The sequence below is a fragment of the Dromaius novaehollandiae genome, chromosome 1, assembly GCF_036370855.1.
Source record: "Dromaius novaehollandiae isolate bDroNov1 chromosome 1, bDroNov1.hap1, whole genome shotgun sequence".
NCBI lineage: Eukaryota > Metazoa > Chordata > Aves > Casuariiformes > Dromaiidae > Dromaius > Dromaius novaehollandiae.
Window position 1 is genome coordinate 71,592,292 of NC_088098.1, and position 18,863 is coordinate 71,611,154.

The 18,863-nt window shown below is 41.7% G+C and overlaps 1 protein-coding gene across 2 annotated transcripts in view; it reads right to left on the bottom strand.

The window, feature by feature from the left end:
• Positions 1 to 18,863, bottom strand: part of LMNTD1 (lamin tail domain containing 1) — an 81,302-nt gene that overhangs the window by 43,048 nt on the left and 19,391 nt on the right. For both annotated transcript variants that reach the window (XM_064516216.1, XM_026092688.2), the window contains exons 2-3: positions 7,180 to 7,292; positions 2,982 to 3,178 (exon numbers count right to left, since the gene is read on the bottom strand). In XM_064516216.1, the coding sequence (XP_064372286.1) occupies positions 2,982 to 3,178; positions 7,180 to 7,199 (217 nt within the window). In that variant the 5' untranslated portion in view covers positions 7,200 to 7,292. The remainder of the gene's footprint in view (positions 1 to 2,981; positions 3,179 to 7,179; positions 7,293 to 18,863) is intronic.

The window sequence follows — 18,863 nt, forward strand, 5'->3', positions numbered from 1 at the left end:
AAAGAGAGAGCTACAGCAGGTGTACAACTTAACAGCGTGTGAATTTTGTAGAGGATGAACCGAACCAGGAAACATGAAAGAATGGCAATTGGGGATTTGGTGGCAGAGGAACAGCACAAGGGGCAATGAGCACCATAAGCTGGGAAATGGAAATGTTGGAGTTTATTTCTCTGGGCTGGAGCTGTTGTTAGATCAAACATCAAGCGTGGCAGCCGAACTGGCAGCCGCAGGGTGAACAGACTGTGTTGAAGCTGCTTTTCAGTGATGTGTCGACAAGCCAGTCTGTTTCTTAGACCAGACTGATGGTTGCTTTTTCTGTTGCTAGGATCTGGGCTCCTTAAAAGGGACTTTTAGAGAGCCTTTAGGAGAGGACCTTTCACTGCTGAAATTCAGTGGGATCAAGTGACTAATTCTTTGGAAACTACTGTCTAAACTGTGGTAGCGTTCCTCAAGCACTCAGCAGGGGAAAATGCTGTAAGAGAAGCCTCCAGGAGAGTGTCTCTTGGGCAGACAAAGTCTCCGGTCCTGTGGCACCCTGACCTCTGGGAAAGTCCACCATTAAGCTGACTAGAGCAGTTCACCGTGGTGCACCAGCCCTGCTCAGTTGGTTAGTGAAGTCCTGGCCTCTCCCTACCTTTTGCTGTGTCATGGCTGTCCTGCTGACAAGGGAAAACCTATACCCAAAAATCCATATGGAGTGGTTAGAAAGCTCTCCTGAGATGGCAGAAGTCCTGAATTCAAACCCACCCTACCTACATCAGGACAAGGATTTTAATCATAGCTTTCCACTTAGTAGGTTGACTGGATTTCCAGGCAGTGGTGGGGAGGAAGGATGTGCTCTGTCAACAAATCCTGATGTCTGACATGCTCCCTTGGTCACTGACACCCATATGGGAACAGAGGAGGACTCAAAGCTGGTGGATAGCCCATGCTCCAAAGCGGTGGAACAGCAGAGGCCACTGCTCACCACATATCTACCCCATATCGTATGTAAAAGAGCTTCAACAAGAGGGCGTGAGGAAAACCAAGCACAAAACATGCTCTAATTTGTTTGAAGTGGGTCAGTAAGTTAAGAAATAACTGAGAGGACAGACATGCACACACAAGCACAGACAGAGGTCACATCAGCCTCTTTTTCCTGGAAGACCAGGCTAATTCCATATTTTCCGTATTTATTTATTTTTTCCTTCAGCCTGCTGTTTAAGACAGGAGGAGTTAAACTCCTTTCAGACAGCAATACGAAATCAGATTGGGCTCTTTCTCTGCATTTTAATCTCTTGGGTAAATTTGATCTTAATTCATCAATACTTTGGAGATAATCAAAATTACACTTTCTGGAAAAGGAATGTAACCTCTCAAGCAGTGGCACATGAGTGCAGCTGGAATAAGCTGCAGCTACTCACTCCCAAACTCTTCATTGCAGTGCTGCACCACAGCTAAATGTTTTGATTTGGTTCAATAGGCAGGAATGAAACATTTCAACCAAAAGTATTTGTTTAGGTCGTATGAAACATCTCGACCTTTCCGAACACACTGTTCCATGAGCAGCTGAATTAATGAAGCCTGGTTTCTAATGACTTTTTCCCTTCGTTCTCCTTTCCTATCCCCCTGCCCACATCAGCTCTGCATCATGTGGATTCTCTGATATCTGAGAAATAGGAAGGGGGTGGGTAGGATATTTCAACCTTTTCTTCCATAGAAGCGCTAACAGTATCTCTCACCCTGACTGACTGTTAATCTTCACAAACCATGTAGGACCTCATCCCTAAGTAACCTATCGCCATTACAATTTGGGAGGGAGAAACTGGCCCATGTATTCCAAAGTTATTAAGGTCATTAGAGAAATAGATACACATACACACCAGTATCATTATGTACCACAACAACAAAAAATTCTGATTTTTTGTTTTCCCCCCAAATTTCAGTGTTTCTACGTTTTTCACTGAGCAGGCCTAAAACAAATGGCAAAATATCAGAACTGCCCACTGACTAGAAACTCTAATCATAACTGTGTTTCAAGAGTCATGCTCCATCCCTCTCTTTGCAGGATGTTGTGCAACTCTCCTAATATGACTGGCAACATTGCCCTGGTCTCCATAAACACAACTAAAGAGCATTTAAAATTCTGTGGGGACAAATATGCTCTAGAGGGATTCACAAATGTAGCATCACCACAGAGGCACATAACAGAGTTTTATCCTCCTTCTCCCATGAACTTCGCTCTCTTGGAGGGGTGCGGGCACAAATCCCCACCCAGCAGCACAGATTCCTCTCTGACTCGTCTTGTCTTTCTGTGGGAGACCAAGAGATCCTGTGCGACAAGACTGCTAGTGACACCAGCTGCCCTCTGTCCCACCATGCAACATCAGGAAAAATGACATGGGCAAGAGAGGCAGAGGGCACAGACTCTCTACGGACATTCAGGCTACTCTCAGTGCTGGCTGTGGTTTGTATAGCCATGAGAAACTGTGACACATGGAAAAGCAGGACACTTACTGCTCAATAGCTTATTCTGGACCAGTCACTGCTCCCAGAACATGTACATACAGCTTTTTACAAACTTCCTCCAGACTTAACACTGCTTGGAGCACAGTTACCCATTTTTCTGCGCAGGAAAGCTAACCCTATTATAATATAAGGCCCAAAAACATAAGATTCTTTTTATATATGGGTTCCTTATTGTGGCTATAACTATAGTGAAACACAAGGTAATAATAACACTTAGCCCAGAGAAAACAGAAATATTCTCTACTACCTGAGGCCCCACCTGCCACACTCCTGTTCAGAGACAATTGATCAGTCCCAGGCAGAGGGGGGATGTGAAATGGGAATTTGGCTGCTCTGTTGCATTAGTTGAAATACAGTCAGAGCCTCCTCTCCAGCCACAGGGTTACATTGCCGTACTGTGTGCACAGGGACATATGGAGGGCTGTGTTTTGCTGTCCTAACTATGCACCAGTCGAGAGTCTCCAGAGGCTTACCTATGGCTCTTCTCCAGGAAGCCTGAGTTAGGTCAGCAGATTGCACCAGACAGGAGGCCTCTATGGTTCCCACAGCAGAGGCAGGATCAGATGAGTCTGTAGGGGATGTGTCTGAAGACTGCCTTGACCCATCTACTGTTGTGGAGTATAGAGTAATAGAGCCTGGGATTGATAGCTCAGAAGACAGCCTCTCTGTTCTGTAGGAAAAACTGAGTCTTTAGTAATTTTTCAGGAAAATGATATTTAAAACAGAGGACCAAAGCACACATTGATCTCTGCATATATTAAATAAATAGGTAAATGTGAAAAGGATCCTATATGAGGACAAGTCATATCAATGTTAACCAGGAAAATGACATCCCAACCGATTCCTTATTTTAAAGTGGATACACTTCTAGCTGAGTAGTGCTGCACCATGATACAGCCAGAAAACCTGTCTTCGATTCTGAGCAATATGCTTGCCCCATCTAATGTGTCTACACACTGGGTTCACGATTTGTCACATCCTGCCATCTAGGCAGGACCATATCTGTGATGAGATCTCTGGGTTCCTTTAGGCTACCAAAGCTGTCAGATAATGGCAGCTTTTGGCTGCAATCTGTAACTCTAAGTCTCTTCTGCATGTTACCATGGGCAGAAGCAGACAGACTCAGGCATGTAGCACTTGCTTTCTGGGCCAGATGAACCTAAGCCAGTTCCCACCTGGAAGCCACCTTGTCAAGTCAGCACAGTACTATGTCCTAACTAATATTCCTGCTTATCATAACATGGCTGTGCAGCTTTTGGATCAAACTAGCTTATGTCCATCCTGCTGGGAACACAGGCAGGGGAATTTAGATTTGTTTGCATTTATTTTTCCTAGACGTGCTTCCAGGTGCTGACTGCATGTACTGCTTCCTTAGAAGGACGATGAGACTGCGATTGGAGAGGCTCCTGACAATTTGCCAGCATAGCTAAGCCGCAGTGCCATGTGGTTTGCAAACATCTTCCATCATGCTCTAATAGGATTTGTTGTGTTGCCATGTGTTAAGTCCTTCAGCTGAAAGTCTTCATCCTCCTCTTAAAGTTAAATACACTATGGGGTTCCTTTCAGGTCATCTAGAGGACCTCGCTGAATTCCTTCGTGTGGCTGAAAGCTGCTGCTGGAGAGTCAGGACAGAGAGGCGTTCAGGGAAGAGAGGAGCTGAGCTGTGGTGCTGTCCTCAGGCCAGTCTTGGCTGGCAGGATGGGGCAGGGGGGCTATCCCAACAACCGTGTGCTGCCCAAGCAAGAGTTTTTGTTCTCTGAAGCATAACTTTTCTGCTACACTCAAGGCACTAGTCCTTTGCATCACCTATCAGACTGGCTATGGCATTGCAGCTCAATGAGCCCTAAGTAGCCATTTAAAGCATAGAGTCATGTAACTATCAGATCCAAGACTGGTAGTCTGATACAGCTTACATCTTTATGTACTTTTTAAAGGAACTTAGTGACTGAGGACAGCATTTGGGCATGTGCCTAGTTATGTGCCTGTAAATGCAGAGGCACCCTCTGCACACCCATGGCACCATCACTATCTGGACTTCCCCAGACTGACACCATGAAACAGGACAGCAGAAAGCTCTCCACAGTTCAGACAATATGTGTCAACAATATGTAGGACTTTTCTGATTAGAAAACTCACAGCTCAACAGCATCTGCTGAAAACCAGAAAGGAAAAAGAAAAGTGTGTCTGTACTCCTGCCTGTAAATACTCCCAAGAATACTACTTTTGGTCATAGCAACACAGCTGAAGCTGACGGTATACAGCCTGGCTTCCAGGCCACGGTGGCAGGAAAAGGGTTTCCTTCCCAAGCATCTGGGTTTCATCTGGGTGGATACGCTTGGTCAGGCCATTTATTTTATGAACTCCACCTGCATGTATGTGTATATGCCTCTCGCTCTGCGTGGGTGGGTAGAGGTGAGTGTTTGCTGTACGTTGAAGAATTTTAAAATGAACTTAATTACCTCCTGCTTTCAGCTACAGCAGTACAAGCCCAGAGCAATTTCAATAACTTCAGTGAAATTACTTGTAAGCTTATACAGGTGTAAACGAGAGCAACGCTGAACCCAGAGCAAGGCTCTTTTAAGTATCAGCTCACAGGAAATATGTAGAGAGACTGGCAGCCCTCTGACTCTAATACCTAATAAAACCCCTGCTTGTGCAATTAGTGCCATCTACAAGTATTAGGTGTAGAACTATATTATGAAATCTAAAGTGCAGATGATTTTTTTTCAGTCTTAGTACCAGACAAAAAAGGATATTAAAATGTCCACCTCACTCTGCCATTCCTTAGAGTACAAATCCTAATGTTTGAACTGCATGTTGTGATTAAACAGAGGAGTACACCAGCCTCTCACCATTAGAAGCAGCAGCTAATGACAGCAGTAGTACTGTGGATGTCACATCACAACCAAAATCACTAGAATTTGTTTTCTACACAAACTTATTAAGTTTCCAGTCAAAAAGCTGGTGTTGATTAAAATGGCTTGGAAGCTCTTTAACTTATCAACTTGCAAATGGTCCCAGTGGACAGAAAAGGACAGAAAAGGATAAGCTATATGGCTTGCTTTATATAATACAAAAATATTATATTATATTATATTATATTATATTAGAGGTATGCACAAGCATATACCTAATAGATACATATCTGTGAATGAATGAATTCTTAGCAAGATTCAGCAGACCCTGCACTGCTGCATGAAATCAGCAAATTATGTTACTCCCATCTGTGGGAGGGAAATCAGATCAGTGAAATATGTTTGTACTTGCAAACTTGATCCTTGCTCCTCTAGACTTTCTAATCAAAAGAGAATAAGTGGGCCTGTGCTAACTGATGTGTAGGTAGCTCTTACATTTCCCTTTAGGTTATCCATTCCCTTTGTCAATGATTTCAACTGAGCCTTTGATTTTGTGGGGTTTGGTACCACAGCTGGCTAGTGACTCCTCTCACCTCTACTCTAGTTTACAGACCTCAGGCATGTGCAGTTTCAAACTACAGTGAGTAACGAGCACTGCACTAGTGAAAATTATGTCTGCTGCGGGAATCTGTAATGCAGCTCAGCTACTGATTGCCAGCTGGAACCAAAGCATAAAGAGTTCTTGTTGCATTAATACAGAAAGCAGAGTGAAAATGGGAATGGCAATAGCAGTACTTTCTCTCATGACTGTTCCTCCTCTGGCTTCTCATGGTCCAGCCCATGCTCCCCAGGTACAGCCTTGCTTTGCTGTCAGACCTGGAAGCTGTTTTCGTTAGTATTATGTGTGCCAGGAATAAAATAAGGAGAGGTGGCCCCTTTAGGAGGTTAGATGTCAGCTTCAACAGTGCCAGGAGATTGCTCCCCTCTCTCGAGTTTACCTGGAGATGTGAAAGGCTCCTTGAGTTAGTCAGGAAAAGCTCAGAGAGAGATGGGGTGAGGGCAGGTTAGCAAACCTATATAGGCTGTTTTGCCTTGGCAGATTCTCCCTGGCTCCTAGACGAAGGATTTGTGGTGATTTAGCATACAGGCGACTGGGAGTTGGCTAGGAAAAATAAAAGGGAGAAGCTAAGAGGGCTGATTTGGGCCTTTCTGAACTTTATAGTAACAAAATAACCTCCTCCAAAGGGGATAGATACTAATAAAGGTTTCACAATGTGAAGTCTGTGTAACTGAATGGGGAGAAGAAACTGGGAGTATGGCAAATAAGCACAGTACTGGAATTAAAATTGCTGGATTTGGGCAAGCTGGAAGTCTGAGAAAAATGGGTATCCAATGGAAGCACTACCACATAGGCTCATGGGTACTTCTAAAATGAACACGGACCAAAGATTCAACAGCATGTGAACACCAAGCTCCACTCTATGAGGTTAGACAGGATCATAAGGGGCTCTCCAGAAAGGCTGAACCACAGGAAGCAAAAGTGTGTCTACCACTTCTGGTTTTTTTTAGTGACTCTTCAAACAACAAGGCAATAAAATTTTATGTCACCTTAAGTGATGCCTTTACAAACCTGATATTCTTTTTCCGGAGGCGAAGGACTAACAGTTGTGGCAGGAGAGAGCTTCCTTTGTCTACTCAAAAACTCACAAAATCTGGACCTGACATCTGCATATGTAAATATAGTTTTAAAAGGGATGTCAAGCAAAACAGGAAATATCATAAGCAGTGATTGATTTTTTTCATTTATCTTCCCCACCTGTTTTCTCTTCCACACATGTTACTGGGTGACTTGATTTCACTTTCCAGGAAGATGTGTCCCTCCTGAACATCCTTCAGTGCTTCCTTCTTGGCAAGAAGATCTTGTTTCTCCTAAGAAAGCAATCGCATGAAATCAGATGGAGAATAGTTTTGAAGCTTGTGACTGTATCACACCAGTTAGCCTAACATGGACTTCACGTCTCTGAAAAATGAGAAATTCTTTCACATTCTGATCACCATGCCAAAGGAACTCCAAACGTTTTATAAACTTGGCTACCTATAATATTGATTTTATGAGCCAAGCAGGATGGTGTCCTTGTGAATTGCAATGTTTCAAAAGTGAAACATTTAGTCCATTTAGTCATTAAATCTTAAAATTCAGCCATTTGCCATCAGTTTCTCAGGTAATCATGTATTTATATTTGTTGTTTAAGTAATGGCAAGATCATTTTATAATCAATAGCCACTGTAGTTAACCACAGTGCAAGAAATATAAACAAAGCTAATGTTTCAGAGTATTAGTTGATTGTACAGGGGTTGGAACTTCTCTCACAGGTATATACAAACACAGAGGAAGTTCCTAAAATAAATATATATGTAGTGCACTTAGGAAAAAAAAGAAAAACAGCAATCCCAAATCCTACCAAAACAAACCAACCTCACAACCCTCAACCAGCAAAATGGGAGAACTGACATCTCCTCCTACACACTACTTACCTCACTCTATTGGAAGATGCTCATCATTGGATAATGTGAGTTAGTTAAGTGCACCATGTCAAATGCACACACAAACACGTACTGTATGTTGCCCTGACCAGTTGGACAAAATGTGTTGAATGGAAATGTATTGACATCTCCTAACAAATTATGCACTGAACACTTCTGAAGAAGGATAATACCAGTGCTCTTATTGGATAAAAATGTAAATCCAGGTACCTCCTATTGCGTAGCAAAAAAAAGGTGCATAGACTCTTGGGAAAGTAGTATTCTGTATTACTGAATGGAAAGAGCAGCATGAGGCATCCTGTGCACAGCACAGCACACTGCAAGCTGTGAAGCGGTCTACCTCTCTCCAAGTACGGCCAATATGTCTCAGGTACAACTGGGACACTGGGCAATGGGTGGTAATCTTGAAACATACCCCAGAACTTTGACATGAACAGGACTTTGGAAGTCCCAACACCCATCAACCATTACCCCAGGGAATTACTTGAGATGCAGGAACAATTTGTTCATTGAGTGTCTTGACCTTCATTAGTCTCTGCTCTTCAGAGAAGTAATATTCTGCTAATCTGCATGTGGATAGAGCTGCTTCTTCAGCTCGAGTAAGAAAGGTCAGTGCCCTGTTGCTGAACATCTTACTTTCAATGTCATCATTTTTCTTTTACCATGAGAAAAACTTTCAGAATTTTGTCACAGCGGCATCCCAAATGATTTGTGCAATCAGTAACACAAACTATGGTTTCAAAGATTAAGATATTCCATATTAATTATGTACACACAGTACATGGCAATTTAAACATTTCTGGAAAACAAATCTTCAGTCAGACTTGTTTGTATAGCCCCTGGAGATCTCTTCCTCCTCCAGAATAAATAAGTAGGTCTACTGACATCTATGCAGTTTGATCACTGCCAAATCAGTATATGTGAGAAGAAGTGAACTTGTGACTGTTACGCTACGCTATATTTGGTAGCATGAGCTCCGTAACATAAATATTTTGAAAAAAGAACAACCAACTCAATGCTAAAATAACAAAACTTTGGTGAGGGTTGGGGAACTAATAAAGGAAATTTTGCAACATAAAATCCAATAGTGCCACAATAAACTTATAAACAGAATTAGTCTGGGTCGAAAGACTCATCACAAATGCCAAGCACATAAGTCTTAACACATAAACAGGCACAAGAAATAAACTGAAGAGTCACAATTTCCATTTCTAGGAAAGATGATTTAGCCAGCTAACGTAAAGAAAGCGTTGCCTTTGTTCTGGTTGGAGTGATGCCATTTATGACCTCATTTTAAGAAAGAAATCTAAGCTATTGTTCATATGTCTCTGAGTCACTGAGAGGAACCAAATGAAGTTTACTGGAGTAGCCTCTGGGAGAGCCAAACCTGAGAATGTTTCCAGTTTTTCCTCCCCCAGAGGTTTTCCTGACACTCCTTCCGCAAAATAATGACAGCATGTCTGCAAAGACCCAGCTGTAACACTGCTGCTGCCAGGCCAGCCTCCTCTTCCTCTCGAAAGAGGCATCCTGGGCTGGAGCTGGCTCATCCATCAAGCTCGGACAAGCCAGTCCTGACGGCAGTGGTCTCCACTGCGGGATCCCATGCGTACTGCCAACCTGCCTGCATCCCTCCTTGCACTGCTTCCTCATTTGCTTGACTGACGAGATACAGCTCCATTTTGGTTTAAAAGAGCCATATAGAGGAAATGAAAGAGTTTATTTAAAAAAGTGGGCCCTCCTTTATCCATGTGTGCATTGCATACCTGCAAGAGCAAGTGCCAAGCTGCAGTCCTGGGCATCCCCTTCCTGCTCCTTCCACCGAGCCTCAGGGGGCTGAGGAAACTCCATGTTTCCTCCCATTTGGAGGGTCATTATTATTTAGACATGAAGTTGCTGAATGCAATGGGTTATTTCAGCGAGGATCACGCTGTTTTTCATGCTACTGGTTTCAAACATCTGGGATACCCAAAGACAGCCCTGTTTAGCATTCGCAAGAAGCTAGGAGTTATTTTTTCACATGCTTCTTTTCATAGCATTTATTCCAACAATTTAAGAGTTAACCATTTCAATCCAAATGAAGGGGAATGCAGGGAAACCGCTGTCCCTGTCAACCAGCTGTAACTGAACGGGAACATCCAAAAAGAGAAATGGTATGATGCTCAGCACAGTTCAGTGACCTCCATTTCAGCCCAATCCCCGAAAGCTGCTTAGCCAGGCAGAGGACAAGGCTGCAGCCCTCCCGAGCCATGCGTAAAGCAGCCATAAACATGGTGAGGAGATGCCAAGCCAACCGCTCCTACATGCAGGGGAAAGTGACCTTTGGCTGCCACACCACCCCAGTGCCATCACGCACGCAAGGACTGTCCCCAGGCTCCTATGCTGGGGCATAGGCAAGGGCACGACTGGGGGAGCAAAAAAATCCTTCAGTGCACCTATCCTTCCCTTACTCTTCCAGAGCCGTACTGGGGACTCCACAGCAACATTCATGGGTCTGGGTGATTTCCCCATCGATAAAATGCACCCTTGAAATCAAACACGAAGCTTTTGATTTCTTGATTCTACCCTGTAAGCTAGAAAAAGGGGACAGTAATAATTAACCCTACCTCCTAAACATTAATTACAAAGGTATAGGTTTGATATCAAAAGGTTCATTTCTAGTGAACTTTAATTAACTTCAAAGTCTAGTCTTATTTTACTCTAAGACGTATTATTAGACAAAAGAAAAATATCTGATGCTTAGATTTGCAACACAAATGTAATCCAAGATCAAATGAGTTGCAGGGTAAAGGAGTCATCTTTTTGACACAATAAATATTTTGTTTGAGTACACAGTTATTTTATTTTTATTTTGTATTTTTGAACTATCATTATTTACTCATTTTGCTAATACTTTATAATATACAGCACAACTCGTGGGAGAGTTATACATGATGAGAATATCATATATATATTTAAATGCTATGTATATGCCCTCACCTGGGGGCAGCTCAGGTTACTCAAATGCTGATTGAGTGTTCAGTTCAGCCGAACGCTCCAGACAGGGCTACATTCATCACTTCCAGGATGAAAATTCATCTCGCTCTCACTAGTTGTTTTCTAATCAGCTGACAGTTCAATTCAGCTGATTGCTCCCCCTGACCATCCTATGGCTGACTGTTTTCTCTGCCACCCAATCACACTAGCTGACCTCTTAGTCAAAAATATTCCAGGTTTCAGTGCTCTACTCACAACTAATTGCACCCTAATGGATAATTTTGGCTCAGCATTCAATGCATATTTCCAATATGGGCACCGAGAACAGTGTCTTAGGAGGCATTTTAATTAGTGTACTAGTGAAAACAGGCTGTATGAAGGCGCAGCATGTGGTCACACCATCACATGCCAGCTAGCTAGGCAGGCATGGCAATTAACTGATGAGTCTATTCAAGAGTTTGGGTACGGGGTGCATTCAGTACATATAAATTCACATAATATAGTAGCTCAAATCCCCTCCCATCAACCCGATTCTGTGCAGTCCACTCCCAAGACAGTATTCATCCACAGAAAGAAGCAGCAGTGGATTACTGACATCTCTAGTCATCTCTCCCAGTTACCAAAATTCGGTTCTGCTGAAAGAAGCCCAGTGTGTTCCCAGTGGCTAATGGAGAAAGGCTGACTCCAATACCTCAGCTGCTCACTGCACCACATCCACCCAGGGATACATGCTCTTTAGAAGTGCCATCCAAAATGCAAGTTATTAGGAGCCAGTGACAGCTGGATTAGGCTATAATTTAAAAGTAGGGTGTCTAGTAGATGCTCAGCTGTCATTAAACATTAAAATAGTACTGTGTGTATAATTTGCACAAACAGCAGGGAGCCATTTGAATAGTGCTGGGAAACTCATCTTTGTCGAGAAAAGTATATGTTGTCAGACAACAGGAATTAATTTGGAAAAGTGCATTCTAGTCAACACTTTGTTTCCATTATGTGCTGCTAGAGTAAATTAAACACTATATAACGTTTCTCTGAGATTGTTAAAGGCTTGCTTGCTATCAAGGAATTAGTTTCTTCAGCGTAGCCATCTCTGAAAAATCAAGGAAATTCAGCATGTAAAAATAGCAAGCAGTTTTCTTACTGGAAAAATATAAGGACCTTTATAGTTAGAGGTTTATCTATGTTTCTGTTATAGGCCTGGTTTTAAAAACATATAGTTTTGCATACATGATCTTGTTCCAGATGACTCTTCAGAAATGTGAGGCACATCAGACAACATGCTTAGGACACACAAAAATTCAAAACCTGAAAAGCATCATAGCTGCCGAGCTTTCCCAAGATAGTGACTCGTACTGTCCTGCACCTCATGGAAACCCAGAAACTCCACCCTCATACTCAAAGGTGGAGTTATCTGAAAATCTCACTGCAATGTAATGCCTTTCCTGGGGTGGGCAGCTGTGCAGCCAGCCCTGCACAAGAGGAGCCAGCACCCATCTGAATTCAGGGCAACACACCACTGAGTTGGAAAGGGTCTGCACCATGCATACTGTGGCAAATGCAAACATTTAGGCCCTTGGATTTGCTAGATAAGATTGATATCAATTTCACAGAGTCTGCAATGTTCCTTCATTGGCTATAAACAGGGCTCTGTTTTCCCTGACTAGTAAGACTTCAAATCCTCAGCAATAATCCTTTGTTTCTACAGCTCTTGCATGAAATGCAATGGAAATTCTGCAGTGGCTTCAGCTGCATTAAAAAATGATGCTTTTGTTGACTTGCATATTAGGGCAGAGGTAGAGCCTGGGGGGGCTGCCAGTTTAAAGGGAGACAGGGCAGCAATACAGTTCCAGCGTGTATCATTCTGCATATGCCCTTTTGGGAAATGTTTGCAAGGAATACTTTTCTTTTTTTTTCTTTTTTCTTTGTATCTGATATCTTCATTCTTCTCCAACTATTAAACCTTACCATTTAGCAATGAGCTTTCAGTGACAGTCTCTAACATCTGGAAATCTGGGTTTAGATAAAAATTTGAGATTTGCTTCTGACTGATTTCTAAAAAAGTATATTATTTTGGTTCAGAGTATTTCTTCTTAACTTTCACCTGATCTTTAAATTAATATCAGTAATAATAATACCAATAATCTGATAATATGTCTTCACTCCATAGAGTTTGAAGGGACAGCAGAGGGCATATGTGATCTTATAACAAAGAAAAGCCTATTTAAAAGAACAATTTTTAAAAATACAAACTTTGGCATCTTCTGGGATATTAAGCACTGGGCGAGAAAAACTATTCTTGTCTGGATAATTATAACTTGGCAACAATGAGGGTCTGCCATTAAAGGTGATATTAGAAACTGAATGGACAGAACAGCTTTATAATACCATGTGTCAACAGGAGAAAAAAGAACCTGAAATATGAACCTGAAATCTCTCCATTATGAGAAATGTTAATAGCCAGCTAACAACCCTCACTGTCACCTCATGTCTTCTGCCAAGGTCCTGCGATTAGTTAGGAGAGGGCACCATGCTCAGCTAAAGGAGATGGATGAGAGCCCATGCGTGATCAGCCCAGTTGTTGACTGTTGAGGCCTTAGCCTACTGGAGCATAATTTGGTTCAATAAACTTGTATGTTTAAAGCTTGTCACTACCTCTGGTATCTTCAGAGGGTGCCTGCAGCATCCCAACATTTCAGGGATGCCTACCTAAAGCTGAAGGCTGTCCCGTTTCCAGACTGCCTTCATGTAGACCTGTGAAATGGTTTAGACTGAAATGCTTTGCTAAATTGAGGATGTAAGCACAGAAGAAAGGGACCAGCCCGACTTGCTTGGGGAAAAGCATTTGGGGCTGAAACAATATGCCAGCATATTATATTGTGATTTTTTTCTCTAATTCTGATGGATTTGCTCATCAGAAAAATGCTGCAGGAGTATCTTCAGGACCCAGTGTGCCAGTGGAAGCAGTGACAGTTTTGAGAGCATGTTTATCATGCAGTCTCCGTATTTATCCAGCTTTCCGAGTGGATTTGCAGGTTCGGTTGCGGTCTGGGTTGCTATGGCTACTCCCTTAGCAGTACCTGAGCCAGCTGTAGTCAAAAGATATCCTAGGAGATGTTTATACGAACTGCAGTCAGCGCAATTAATGCAAGGCAGACCAGTCTGAGTCATGACTGAACTGTGACTAAAAACACACTATGGGAAGATTATTATTTGAGACTTGCAATTCTGTAAGCACCTCTTGGAAGACAAAAGCTGTGAGATTTGGTTCATTTTTCTTCCAGCTCTGTATTAGGCGGGCCAAAAAGCCAGTCTCTGCTTGAATGCAGTGTAGTATGCGGGGAGAGACAATAATGGAGCAGGAGGAGCATTAACGACTTTGCTGAGGTACACAGCTGGCTCCATGTGTATTTGCTACTACTCACACTTTTTTTTAACTTCCGTTTTTTAGAAGTGGCTTCTTATCACCGTTTCCTGCCCGATCTATTTTGTTTTCAGATGTCCAGGGACATTAAAAAAGTAAAACAATAGTTTTACATCTGAAACCTATAAAGCTTGGAATAAGATGATTTTATCGAAGGCTCAGGTTGGCAGAACAAATTTGCTCACATGGACATATCTGAGTAGAAGCAAGAGTCAAACTCAAAGATATTTTGGTTTTCTATTTTTAAATATGCCAGAACATTAAGGCAATATTCAAAACTCAGAGGGCAAAAAGGAGGTTTTCACCACAACAGCAAAATGTGCTGTTTAAGCCCGAACTTTAAGGCTGTTCTGCCTCCCTCAAGCAGACTCACCAATTTCATCATTCATTCTCAGGAGCAAGGAGTACTCAGCTGGCTGGGCATCTGGAGGGATGCTTACCTCATGAGCCAAGCCAATTTCTATGCACCCTTTTGTCGTAGTGGCAGAACTTTGGGTTGCTCCATAGTTATGTGTATATTATGGCGATGGACAGGCAAGAATGAGCTCAAGACGTGCAGACTGGCTAACAGCCAGGATGGAAAATATGACAGCTGATATTGTTCGAGATCCCTGTTGCAACATCAGCACAAATCATGCTGCGGTTAAGCACACCATCTCAGGAAGGACAGGACAGTTAATTGTTTTTCAAAACAGAAAACAAATTAAAAAAAAATCTTGTTAAAAGATGGAGTGCGGAAAAAGCCATTACATATAGTAGTTATAGAAATATATATATACAAATAAACAAATAGGAAAGTTCTATCTGGTGCCATAACTCGGTGTTTACATTACTGGAGTTAGTCAAGAAACAACTAAAGGTGCTGAGGAAAATAAAAATTTTTGCTTTTTTCTTTGAAAACCACTAAGTGAAAAAAGACATCATCCTGAACAAAAACTCTTGACTGGAAATCTCAGACTAACAAACATTCACAAAGACAACTTTCTCCCAAGATCAGTGGGAACTTCTGCTCTCTCCTATAGATATAAACACAAGACAAGAACTCATACCTTTCAGAACAGAATGAGATGCCTGGCTTATAAAAGTACATCCCTATATCACTTCCCCGCCTGGTTCCCATGACAGTTTCCTTGGACATGTAATCATTCAAATGGGCTGCCCTCTCCTAAAATGCATTTTTCTATCTGATGTTGCTTTTCATACTTTATTAGCTATTTCTCTGATGCAATAAAAACTCATATTATAGTATTGTAGAAAGCTATTACAGTGTTAATATCTTTGTGCTGTGTTTGGTTACACTGCAGCAATTGTGTTTTAAAAGATGAGGAACTTTTAGTGTATTATTGCTGTGAAGATAATCATTATTATTTGTGTTATATTTACTCCTAGAAGCCCTACTGCGATTGTACTAGGCAGTTCTGAAATCCATAGGATGAGACTAGCGACACTGAGATGCTCTTCCCATCCTAACACACAAAGCAAACAAAGGCAGAGGGACAAGTCAGACACAGAAACGAAGGTAGCTTCCTCGAGGGTGGTACCTGTAGGAATTAAACCACATGTCCTGACTCAGCTACAGCCCTTATCCAATAAACTGAGAAGCATCTTTGCTTCTGCTCTATAGCTTGAATTACTTTTGCCAGCTTATATTCAGCAAACATTTATCAGACCTTTAAGGTTAAATCAAACAGCGTGCAGGGTACATATCTGTCCCACTGAAACATGCTTTTTAGTCATCAAAGGTTGCAAAAATTTTCAGAGACGCTTCAGGTCAGTCATTATAGGGGATGTGAAGAGAAATATGTGTGCATAAAATAATCTATAGGGGGAAAGGTCATGTGGGCATTTGCAGTTCTGTATGTTTCCATGCTTCCTGGTTCATTCCTCTTTCCATGTGGAAATTTAATCCTCAACATAACCCAAAATGTGGTAGGCAATTTTATTGTTCCCATGTCCACCAACTGACTTGCTTCATGATTTGAACTAAGCCACTTTAGGTTTACAAAGCAATATTCACCAAAGCAAATTAAAACTGAATCCGATTTCAGGAGCAATTTAGGTTCACGGGACTCTAATCTCTACTGGAAGTCAACAGGATGCAGGTTCCTTCACAGGAACATCGGTTTCTGAGGGACTCTCATGTCTCTATGTCCATGCACCTTCATCTGTACAAGGACAATAATATCTTTAAACATCTCTCTAAAGCACTAGACAATCTATGAAAGTATCATCTAAATGTAAACTAGATGCAGAAAATCATAGGCAGATGCTTCTAGAACTGCTAGGGCATGTGTGTGTATGCACGTGTGCATATGTGTTTCAGATACCATCTTGGTGCATTCTAATGCTGGCAAAGTATGATCTCACCTGGTCTTTTTTTGAACAGTAAAAAATGACATTTACACAGCATTTTTGCTTGGCTTAAGGATATATTCCTCACTCAGTGTGCATTTAGGTTTTATTATCAACTGTACAGAAACTGCTAAGCTGAATAGAAAGACAGGTTTGATAGATAACTTGACAGAACAAGAAAACATTTTTCTTCAAAGATTAATCAGAGTGAAAATTAGGTGATGAAAGTAAAAAGGCATGTGGAAAGGATCGGAATAATCTCAAGCACATTCTGCACCTTCAGAGAGTCTCCGAACTGTAATAAGTGAAGTTCCTGCTCTGCTGGAACAGGAATAAGCTCAAAAACATATTATAGAAGGAATGGGATTTCCAGAAGATTTCTTGAGTGGCCTAATTCCTTTTCCACTGAGCATTGATCCTGGTGAGACCAGATGGTGTCCCAAGCAGAACACTCTGGGGATACATTCCCACTTTATACCTCAGCAAATACCAAAGCAGAGAGGTGCAGACAGCAAGAGTACTGTAAAAGCAACGATGGGTTATCTTGATGAGCCTCTTGTAGCACGGAGTAGCTGCCATGGAGAAGCACATGAGGGTCAGTGCTGCCAACACCAACATCTGAGATTTCTAGCCTAGAAGACTAGACTGCAAAATGTTGTTACTCCTCAGCTCTTTCCCCTCACAGCCACATCTCCTTGCCCAGGATGGAAGAGCCCTCCCCGTACTTCGGAGCAAGGAACACTGCGAGTAGCCAGTCCTCCTGAGTTTTGTCAAACTCTGTTTCTCCCCATCATGTATAGCAATGGAAAACTACTCCTCCCTTCAATATTCATAGCAATCTCTTTCTGTTTAATAATGTTTAACAATCTCTTTCTGTTTATTTTATAGAATGGACCCGACAACTTAACTATCATCTCCCAGATGCTTGCCCAGCCCAGAGCCCTTGGGCAGTGGCATTCCTCAGGACATGGTCTCAACCAAAACCATATATTAAGACCCAGTTTTTTTATATACTGAAAGAGGTCATCATTAGTCCTCTCTAGTAACCAACATAGGAAGTGCTGCCCAAGCCAATATGCTCTTCCTTATGTAGTGAAACAGTGCCTTTCTCCCTCACATACACTGTTAATCTGACCAGCTGGGACATTACAATGACGCAGATTAAGATGGAGCATGCACTTCCAAATGTCCGTCATTTAGCACCCAGTAAAATAAAAGTGTTCAGAAGCATTTTAAAATTATTAAAATTACTAGTATATTTCACAAAATATCTGTATCAATTAATTGCTAATCATTCATTCAAAGCTGACTCAGAATTGAATTAATAATTTAACACTAATAACTTATTCAAAGAATTTAGCCTCTTTGTCTTTTTCTGGAATGACTTCTCAACACTTAAGCTCTTTTCCTGTTGAGGCAAGGCTCTTCGAATCTGTCTTTGAAATTACTTGAAATATTCCCCTCTCATGAAATGTTATTACTTTACAAGACTGATCTTATACAGTTTATTACAAGTATTTCATACTAAAAATTCAAGCATTGTCAAGAATTATGATGGGTGAAATGTATTAGAGTTTTGTTTCTGTTTCCGCATTGACTTTCTTTTCCCTGTAAGGAGTGCCTTAGAAAAACATTCAAACTCTGCATTTTTCAGGGACGAACAGCAGCAGAGAGGGCAGAGGGAGCAGATAATTGGCTATTGGAATTTGGGAACATATCACAGCTTTTCCTCTCCAGATACAGAGGATTGGCTGAGATGGCATTGCTAGAAAAAAATAGGCTACTGTAAGATTACAGCGTTTGCAAGAAGATATACACAGCATTTTAGATATCACAATTTTTTCCCTTCTCACTGCAGGAAAATAATGGCAAAATCAAAAATATTTTGATTTCACTGGAATCCCTCAAGTCTTTCAGTTGACTTCAGAGGGCTATTGATGTTATCTGAGGTGCCAACACATGGAACTGCTTAGCAAATGTTGACATTTTAAGGACAGATGCTGTATAGATGTTGAGTATTATACGTGTAATCAGCTTCACTTTGAACAGGGTCACAGAGGAATTAAAAATAATTTTCTTTCTTTAGTCAGTCCTTAGTAGTGACAAGTAGTTGAATCAGTCGAAGAACAGAGGGATAAAGGGAAAGTAACCAGAACTGTGACCTTTACGTAATCCACCCAAGGGACACCCGGGCAGAAGATCCACAAAAT